Source organism: Pinus tabuliformis, chromosome J, assembly GCF_031772625.1.
Source record: "Pinus tabuliformis cultivar Carrire ecotype Pingquan chromosome J, CPIR1, whole genome shotgun sequence".
NCBI classification, from domain to species: Eukaryota; Viridiplantae; Streptophyta; class Pinopsida; order Pinales; family Pinaceae; genus Pinus; species Pinus tabuliformis.
In genome coordinates, this window is record NC_142295.1 from 1,484,887,627 (window position 1) to 1,484,897,953 (window position 10,327).

The following is a 10,327-nucleotide window of genomic DNA, read 5'->3' on the forward strand; positions in this document are numbered from 1 at the left end:
GGGAATTTTTCCCAAATCAACTAGCTCTATCTAAGAAATATTTTCTGCAAATTTCTCCTTGGTATTGATTGGAAATTCCCTAATAAGACGTCTCTATTGATGATAATGTATGTGATGCGGGAGCATCTAGCCCAAAGGGGAAATTATTGTAAATAATAGACATAGGGGTCATGCATTAGTTTCCTAAATTCCAAGTTACTTAGATACTCTCAAAATAAATAAATAAAACTAGGAGAGCTTTTAGGCATAAAGGAATGGATGTGGATCATAAGGAAGCTTTTCTATTTTAGAACAGGGAAAAAGATAAAAAGATGCTTTTGCCATATGTATGCATTGCATGAGCTTTAGTTGAGTGATTTAGGATTTTTTTATCATGCTAAGTTTAATAAATTAGGGAGCCTCAAAGGCATGGAAGGCAAGGAGTGAGTGAGAAGTGAGGAAGGGTTCTCCTTGGGAGACTTGGGCAGTTTGTAAAAGGGCCATCGATTTGTATATCTGGCCATGAACGTAAAGTTCTGTGAATGTTTGTTTATATATATATATGAGTGTGCCGAAATTGACTTTGTATGGATATGTTGCGGCTCTGCACATGGTGGCAGAGACTGATGTTATGTAACATTGAATTTGCACGAAGCGATAATGGTTATATTTTTCCCAATGCGCATTGATATGTGTATTAATCATTAATCCGCTTGCATTCTGTGTGATATATTTTCCCAATGCGCCATTGCTATATTGATTGAATCCCCATCTCTGTTATACCTGGAAGTTATTATCACTATGGAGACTACAGCCGGCGTTGGAGACTTTGAGCAATAAGAGGTTTGAACGCATGTATTTACAATGATATTTTAACTGTTAAATGATTACAGGGTTCAACAATTAATTAAGGCGAATATACGGAGCAATTAGTCTTTGAGAGCTGCGCCCATAGCAAGATTGGCGTCGACAGTTCGTTGGAACTGTTAGTTGAATGCCGATTTACAAAGCCTTAGTCTGAAAGAGCCATAGCGTGACGAGGGCAGCGTATAAAGACATCGGATCTATCGAGCGGAGGTGGACCGTATTGACCGCTGTATATCCGATAAAATTGAGGAACGAAAGTCACAGATGAATCTTTATTTTAAACAACATCCTACGAATGTGCAGGCTCATTATATCTGTATTGAATATAGGTGCAGGAGAATGTGCGTAGGTAAAAATATATATATTTATTGAATGCGCATGGCCACTCTTAAAATCGTATGCTTCTTTTAAAAGAATTGCATGAGAGCACCGTATGTTAAAAGTATGGTTTCCATAGCATTGAATCCGCCAAACATAAGGTTTATAAAACGCCGTATTGTTATGCTGTATTCTGGTTGTGGTTTATGCGTATCGCTATTCTTCTGATATTAAATGAATATATGGCATTGTTCTTAAAGGTACCACTGATCTCTGGTCAAAGGAAATTATTTTAAATCCAACGCAGAGTTGAAAGGACTGTTGGATTGAGCTTGGTAAAGAGCGCACATATAGTTTGCAACTCTAAGTTTGAACAATTTATTGGATTGCCAATGAATTTTATAGATCATGAGATTCAACATCAGGAAATAAGCTTTTATGTGCGTGGTTGAGGGAGATCCTAGTAGGAGCGGCCTGGGCTGCATCAGGTGGTATCAGAGCTAGAATGCTCAACTAAAGATGTTTTTTTTTTAGAATTGAAGTGTGATGAATGATTTTTAAATTTGATATGCAGACTACACAAGTGAACAGGATTGCAGAAGAGAAAAGAAGACAAGATCATGCAAGATCTTAGGAGGTGAGATTATTTTTCTGATTTGAAATTTGTAATTGAAGTTTATGGTTGCAGAGAAGTGGCAGTGAACCTGAAGAATCCAATAAGGAATTGGATAAAGAAGACAAATGAAGTGTTCTCAGGAGAGAGAAGGAGATTGCAGAAGCCTAGAGGGAGCAAAGGTGTTGCTCAGGAGAAGGTTCCAGACAAAGGACCGTGCTTACCAAAAGACTAAGTAAGGAGAACTTAGTGAGGTAAGATTGCAGCTAGGAGGACTAGCTGTTGCAGAGGCTTGTTGCAAAAGAAGATTCAATTGAATAAAGTTGCAGATGAGAGAAGCCTACAGGAGCAGTGGAGAATGCTCGAAAGGTTCCAGCAGAGGACCAATGATTACCAAAAGACCAGATCCGGAGGGAAGGATTGGTGAGGTAAGTGGCAGCAAGAGAGGTTGCTGTGGTAGAGGCTTCATGCAACGCATAGGTGAGGAACTCATGGCGAAGGAAAAGATGACTACTGATAGTCATAGCAGAGGTTCAGGAAAAAGCCACGGTAGAGGACATAAGAAAGAGGATGCCAAGGTAAATGGCAAGAAGATGAGTCCAGAGGAAGTTGAAATGGAAGAATACATTTGTGAACTAGAACAAGGAGAATTTCTGGGAGATAGTGAAGATGAAGGCTTGAAGACTGAAACTTCAAGTAAGACCAAAGGGTCATATGATTTTAAATCTGACAATTTGTGGATGTTTGCAGGTGAAAGACAATTGGCTGATATTGTCATGAAGAAGGAAAAATACCAGCAGAATCAAAATTCTGTTTTGGAAAAGCAGAAGGTAGATGGGTCTTATATACAGCTGGAGAAGGTGATCATGGAGAATCAGAGAAGAGGTCTAGAGAAATGGCACAAAAATGGGATGACTGCAGGAGTTCGAGAAAGAGAGATTGCAGTAATGAAGGTACAATTGCAGGTACTGGAAGAATGGCTACAAGAGCAGAAAGATCAAAATAGAAAATGGATCTTTCCACTGAAGGGAAAGAGAGTGATTTGGCGACAGTTGCAGAAGAGGTTGAAGCAAATTGTGATTGCCTTGTTGAAAAAGGGACTTAGAGTTCTTGCGCCAGAGTTGGAGTTTGAAATTTCCACATGCAGATATATTAAAAGAAAAATGTTGAAGGAAGCAGTCAAGACTGAAAAGTCTCATGATTTAAAAACTAATGAGTTGCGCATGTTTGCAGGTACAGAATAGGAATATAAACAAGCTTTAGAGTTTGTGCAAGAAGAGTTGAACCTGAAGGCTATTCAGATCGATAATGAGTTAGCAAGATCTCAGAAGTAGATGGAGAAGAAGGAGTCTAATCAGGACGTTGATGCAGAAGAAGTGGATCATTCTGTAGCACGGATAAGTGAAGCAACAGTTGAGTCTGTTAAAACTGGAAGTTTATGTATGAATGCAGGTGATGATGATATGCTTCAAAAATGCCACAGAGAAATTGCATTGTTGGAATACTGGTTGGAGAATCCAAAGTATGACAAGGAGATTGCAGCAGATGAAAGAGTTCAGTACAGTGAACGAGAGCAGAAAGACATCCTGGAGATAGCTGATAAGAAGGCGAGACTAGCTGACAGTCTCATGGTGAATGCGAATCAGCATACTGATGTGCTGACAGAGAAGCTGGGAAGAAACTCAGAGCAACATATTGAATTGTTGCCAGCGAAAGCTCAAGTTGCAGATAAAATTGCAGATGAACTTGCAGGTGACAAGCAAACGAATGTTGCAGAGGGACAGGAAGTTTGGGAGGCAGCAACATTCATAGTGACAGCTAGAGCAACATGTGGAGCGACATTTATGATGGCAGCTGAGACAACACTAACAGCAAAGGAGGCACTGATGCCTTATATTTTTTATTCTAACAATTGTTTTGGGAATACAGGTCTTACTGAAGAAGCTGGAGAAAATCTGCTAGACAAAGAAATTGAAATGATGAGGCGAATGATGATGAAGGAATTCCGGAAGAGACCAGCAGCAGTGAAACAAAAGAGAAGCAGCAAGAGGAAGACAACAGAAGATTGCAAGAGTACAGCTAGTGGAGCAAAGCAGCATAAAGTGTGGAGACCTGGAGAAGAACAACAGACAGAAGCAGCGGCAAATGGAAAATTGCAATACAAGATATGGGATCCAGGCAAACATAGAACTGAACACATGATCAGGAGATCATGAAATTTTTCTACCTTGGGAGTATGATGCGGGAGCATCTAGCCCAAAGGGGAAATTATTGTAAATAATAGACATAGGGGTCATGCATTAGTTTCCTAAATTCCAAGTTACTTAGATATTCTCAAAATAAATAAATAAAACTAGGAGAGCTTTTAGGCATAAAGGAATGGATGTGGATCATAAGGAAGCTTTTCTATTTTAGAACAGGGAAAAAGATGAAAAGATGCTTTTGCCATATGTATGCATTGCATGAGCTTTAGTTGAGTGATTTTAGGATTTTTTTATCATGCTAAGTTTAATAAATTAGGGAGCCTCAAAGGCATGGAAGGCAAGGGCAAGGAGTGAGTGAGAAGTGAGGAAGGGTTCTCCTTGGGAGACTTGGGCAGTTTGTAAAAGGGCCATCGATTTGTATATCTGGCCATGAACGTAAAGTTCTGTGAATGTTTGTTTATATATATATATATATATATATATATATATATGAGTGTGCCGAAATTGACTTTGTATGGATATGTTGCGGCTCTGCACATGGTGGTAGAGACTGATGTTATGTAACATTGAATTTGCACGAAGCGATAATGTTTATATTTTTCCCAATGCGCATTGATATGCGTATTAATCATTAATCCGCTTGCATTCTGTGTGATATATTTTCCCAATGTGCCATTGCTATATTGATTGAATCCCCATCTCTGTTATACCTGGAAGTTATTATCACTATGGAGACTACAGCCGGCGTTGGAGACTTTGAGCAATAAGAAGTTTGAACGCATGTATTTACAATGATATTTTAACTGTTAAATGATTACAGGGTTCAACAATTAATTAAGGCGAATATACGGAGCAATTAGTCTTTGAGAGCTGTGCCCATATCAAGATTGGCGTCTACAGTTCGTTGAAACTGTTAGTTGAATGCCGATTTACAAAGCCTTAGTCTGAAAGAGCCATAGCGTGACGAGGGCAGCATATAAAGACATCGGATCTGTCGGGCGGAGGTGCACTGTATTGACCGCTGTATATCCGATAAAATTGAGGAACGAAAGTCACAGATGAAGCTTTATTTTAAACAACATCCTACGAATGTGCAGGCTCATTATATCTGTATTGAATATAGGTGCAGGAGAATGTGCGTAGGTAAAAATATATATTTATTGAATGCACATGGCCACTCTTAAAATCGTATGCTTCTTTTAAAAGAATTGCATGAGAGCACCGTATGTTAAAAGTATGGTTTCCATAGCATTGAATCCGCCAAACATAAGGTTTTATAAAACGCCGTATTGTTATGCTGTATTTTGGTTGTGGTTTATGCGTATCGCTATTCTTCTGATATTAAATGAATATATGGCATTGTTCTTAAAGGTACCACTGATCTCTGGTCAAAGGAAATTATTTTAAATCCAACGCAGAGTTGAAAGGACTGTTGGATTGAGCTTGGTAAAGAGCGCACATATAGTTTGCAACTCTAAGTTTGAACAGTTTATTGAATTGCCAATGAATTTTATAGATCATGAGATTCAACATCAGGAAATAAGCTTTTATGTGCGTGGTTGAGAGAGATCTTGGTAGGAGCGGCCTGGGAGCGGCCTGGGCTGCATCAGTATACATCTAAAGGGGACTTGTTCATAATCTAGAAACTACTTCCAAAAACTATCCTCATAGTAAATCTATGGAGGTTTGAAAAGAAGAGGAGATATTCATATAAACATAGATTTGTTCATATGAAGTGTACCTCCCCCTTGGTAGCCTCCAATACTTTGAAAAAATTATTAATGGCATTATCGATGCCTTCAAGGGTTTCCTCCTCCTAATATTCTTTGGGGAGAGGAAAGAGATAGACCCACACCAAGGCTGCAAGGAAATCCTCCTTCCCCTAGCTATATTTCTCCATATAGAATCACATGAAGAGCACTACATTATTGAAAAAATATGGCCCTCATTAAAAAAGCCTCGATTTGTCTTCTAACCTAGAGAAAATGATTGTAAAAAATCCCTTGGCCCGTAACTCCAATACTATTTGACCTAAAGGATTCCATTTATTTCAGAACCACCCAATAAAATCTATTTTAAAGGGCCACAATCCAAAAAATTTGCAAATCATAGTGTGATTTTGCATATATTGGATATATTATTCTATTTTACTATATTTAACGTCAATTTTGGATCTTGCACTACTTTTGGTAGGCAACACCTTAGATTTCTAGCTTGCCACGATGCACCTAATGGAGTGTTTGCTATGAAGCTAGAAACCCCGCTTCATCCATTTTCTATACAAAAAGGATATCGAAGGTGAGGAGATTGAAGAGGAATACTGGTAGATCGAGACTCATTATGAACTCTTGAAACAATCTAGCTAAAGGAGGCGGTAGAGCTTCTTCTCAAGAGCCAATCATAGATGACTATGCAAAAGAAACCCTAAAATTTGAAGACCAAAGATTTTTTTTTTTAATTAGGACATTAGGTTTAAATTTGTATCAAGCACCAATTAAATGTTTAAAAGAAAAAAGTAAAGCATATGATTTCAAGTAATTATATTAAAATCTATATCTTATTTTCAAAAATCTAATTTAGATGGGGAAAATAAAAATCATTCCTCTCAATCATTCAAAACTAACCCAATTAACATTTTATTTAATTTAATTATTTATATGTTTAAATTTTGATTTCTATTCTTCACTAATTAAAATATTGTATTCTTTAAATGTAATATATAACTATCATAATCATATAAATTAAATGACAATGACTAATAAAAGATGGGCATCAAACTATACTTAAGAAAAAAACAACTAAATTATTGTTTTATTTTAAATTATTATTATTATTATCATTAATTATAAAAAGAATATATATATATATATATCTATATATATATATATATATATATATATCTATATATATATATATATATATATATATATATATATATGGGCAACATGATTAACCATAGATATTCTTAATATATAGGTATGCTTTGTTATAATATCATGGACCACTAATATGACATATCAATATGACATGCCCAAAAAACTATAACTCACTTCTCACTTGTTCATATAACATTATTTTTAATTAATTAATTTAATTAATTTCATTAAAAGGGAAAAAAGAGTTTAAGTACTTTGGAGATAAATCACAATCTTTGATTTGTATATACTACTAAAAATATTATAGAATATTCCATGGAGGTTAAATCTCTACCATCCACCTAATAATTATTGATAATTAAATTAAAATTCTAGAAGCTCTCTATACATGAATAGATATAACTAGTGCCACCACATAAATTAAATGGATAGTAAATGCCGAGAGACATCAATCCATAATAAACATCAAAACAAAGACATCAATCCATAATAAACATCAAAACAATTACTTAGTCATACATTTCAAATTGTTAAAATTAAAACAAAAAATCATAGCAATCAACTAAATTATAACTTTATTTAAAATAACAATTATTATTATTATTATTTTTATTAAAAAGAATTAATAAGACAAAAATTTACTCCTATTTCATCATAGAGATTTTTCTTTGCTACAATACTATGGACAAATATTATGGCTTATCAATACCATATGTAAAAAAAACCATAACTTATTTTATATGACATTTGTTCATATGCCATTTTTTTAATTAATGAATTTAATTAAAAAGGAAAAAAAATTACATAACTCCTTTAAATCTTAGCCTGTGGTTTGTGTATAGTATTAGAAATATTCTAAAATATTTTATGTAGGTTAAATGCCTACCATTCACTTAATAATTACTAATAATTTAAATTAAAATTCTAAAAATTCTATTCTATTAAAATAACAAATTAATTATTTTAAATTTGAAAATCTTAAATGTACCTTGCAAATCTATATCAATAAAAAAAAAAATTAATATGCCTCGGGAAATCCGTGTTATGTAACCTTAAGTTAGTGATTAAGAGCCATGTTCAATTCTCCAACTCCATTGTTTTGTTTTGGAATGTGTGAGCTTAGGGGGCGAAGTAGTTACGTTTAAAAGTTAGTTATAACAGTTAGAATGAACCCTATATCACCCTGCAAACCAATACCTTTTCCATTATATATATATAAAAAAAACTCAATAAATATATTGAAATATCTCAACAGATTGATAATTATATATATTCAAACCCTATGAACATGTAAAACGCTCACTACCACTCACTATGAAGTCCACTACATCATCTGATTTCAGAGCTCCCTGGTTTTTTGACATGTAGCTCACTGCATTCTGTTCGTTATTTGGAGGCCACATCTAACATTTTAACATTGGAAAAAGTACATATTTGGAAGAGACTTCACATATATATGAATAAGAGGCATCAAATTTTGAAAAGCTGCTGCACAATCCCGATATTTGGCCTCTTTTTGATGACTCAGGAACACAGGAGATGATTTCCAGCCTCATTACAACGACCCACGAACACGCCCATTGGATAGGATCCCGCTAAATTGAGGTATGACACGAATTCTATGGGGCAAATGGTGCTGTAATCATTCACATGTTGGCCATACTTGCAGGCCAAAGCCTTGAAAGATTCGCAACATTGTTTTTCATTATAATCCGGGGCCTTGCACACATTCGTTATAGAAGAATAATCCACCGCTGAGAATTTCACGCTGCAGGCTGCAAGGTCACAAACTTCACTATATTCATTTGCTTGTCAAAATTAATCCCCAGAGTTCAGTATATTCAGTTCCTCGTCAAAATTAATCTCCCAAACCTAGTTTGAAGACTAATTATAGAAAAACTATTTTTATAAAATGATATGATATTTTAACATGGACAGATTAGAAGTAATTTATAGGACCAAAGCACCCAAGCCAACTTAGTTTGAAGATTAATTATAGAAAAATTATTTATATTAAATAAAATGATATTTTAACATCCACCCGTTAAAAATAATCCAGAAGAACAAAGCACCAAAACAAATAATCTCTAAGACCAAAGTACCAAAATCAATCTAGTTCGTAGTTTGAAGATTAATTATAGAAAAATTATTTATCTAAAACGAAATGATATTTTAACATTCACCCACTAAAAATATTCTATAAAAACAAACACCAAAACCAGAGAAGAGGCTTCAAACTCACGCTTGCTAATTGGGTGCGTATAGTTTATGACTTCCGGCTCTTTCATATCTGGTCCTGCGCAAAGAATAATTATTGAGCAGATCAAAGAATTAAAGAATTAAGCTAAAACATTAGAATTAATGCATTTACTGTTATTTTTTAGGTTATTGGTATTCTTACCGCTTAACGCAATGCCGGCTAGGGCCAGTATCAGCACCATGGAAGCAAAAAGAGAGCTTGAAGAATTCATTATATACTACGGCGCCCTGGAGTTATTTTGTTCGATACCAGAATTGGATCTCACTTCTTCTGCGTTGAGATGAACCCAAAGTTTCACGTACAATATCTTCTGCAAATGATGGTGAGACCTATTAATAACAATCTCCCATGCCTCGGGGTCTCAGAAATTTGGTGGTGTTTGGTGGGGTAGACGATGAATTGGCCTCTGGCGATCCACACGATGTGCTAATTAATACACTGAGAGAGAAGCGGTGGCCTTGGGGTAAAAGCGTGTGCCTCTCAATAATTGAAACCAACACGTTGAATTATATTATAGAGTGTGAAATCTTTTAAGAGCCAAATGGCCTTCCGGACAGACTGTTAGGTTTAGAAATTTGTTTGTAAATTGTAATTGTAATACACATTAGCGGTCTCTCTGGTTGTACCTGTAACGTAAGGAATCATAAGAGATTTACGCTATGATGCTGTTTTGGTTTTCTTTCATCTGGGTCTTGAAAACAGAACCCTAAAATTATTATAATACTTCTTTCTATGGAATCCTTGGTCAAATACAAAGACGTGCATCTTTCCATCGAATCCTTCGTCAAATACAAAGACGTGCAGAGGTGCAGATGTTGAGTGAGTTTTTTAAATTTTAGTATTATTATTATTATAAGTAATCCAGTAATCCATGTAAAAAATGTATTTTACCATTTATTAAATATTATATATCTTGCTTTAAGACACCATATTGAATTAAAAAATAACAGTTAGATGTTTAAATGGCCTAGTGCACTAATCAATATAAAGAGTGTATTTTACCATTTATTGAACATTCTATATCTTACTTTATTTAACACACCATATTGAATTAAAAAATAAAAGTTAGATGTTTAAATGGATTGAGGTGTAATTTCTCACTCATTAGTACAAAGAGTGTATTTTACCATTTATTGAATATTCTGTATCTTACATTATTTAACACCATATTGAATTAAAAAAATATAAGTTAGATGTTTAAATGGATTGA

The 10,327-nt window shown here is 34.8% G+C and overlaps 1 protein-coding gene across 2 annotated transcripts; it reads right to left on the reverse strand.

Moving 5' to 3' along the window:
- Window positions 1–8,037: 8,037 nt before the first annotated feature.
- Window positions 8,038–9,436, reverse strand: LOC149233004 (GPI-anchored protein LLG1-like). 2 transcript variants are annotated; one of them, XM_089376627.1, is made up of 3 exons: window positions 9,259–9,436; window positions 9,100–9,147; window positions 8,038–8,632 (listed from the first exon to the last, which is right to left on the reverse strand). In XM_089376627.1, exons 1-3 carry the CDS (start codon window positions 9,326–9,328, stop codon window positions 8,382–8,384), a joined length of 369 nt encoding a protein of 122 aa, XP_089232753.1. In that variant the 5' UTR covers window positions 9,329–9,436; the 3' UTR covers window positions 8,038–8,381. The 2 variants fall into 2 exon arrangements, with proteins under 2 accessions (XP_089232753.1, XP_089232752.1); XM_089376626.1 differs by having other exon boundaries at window positions 9,100–9,153; window positions 9,259–9,435.
- Window positions 9,437–10,327: the final 891 nt, after the last annotated feature.

What these genes read in the sequence shown, in the direction of transcription:
- LOC149233004 (XM_089376626.1), bottom strand. Translation starts at nt 9,328, where the DNA reads ATGAATTCTTCAAGCTCTCTTTTTGCTTCCATGGTGCTGATACTGGCC. An exon ending in AGCCGGCATTGCGTTAAGCG is followed by an intron (nt 9,154 to 9,258) that starts GTAAGAATACCA and finishes TTCTTTGCGCAG; the next exon opens with GACCAGATATGAAAGAGCCG. An exon ending in TACGCACCCAATTAGCAAGC is followed by an intron (nt 8,633 to 9,099) that starts GTGAGTTTGAAG and finishes GTGACCTTGCAG; the next exon opens with CCTGCAGCGTGAAATTCTCA.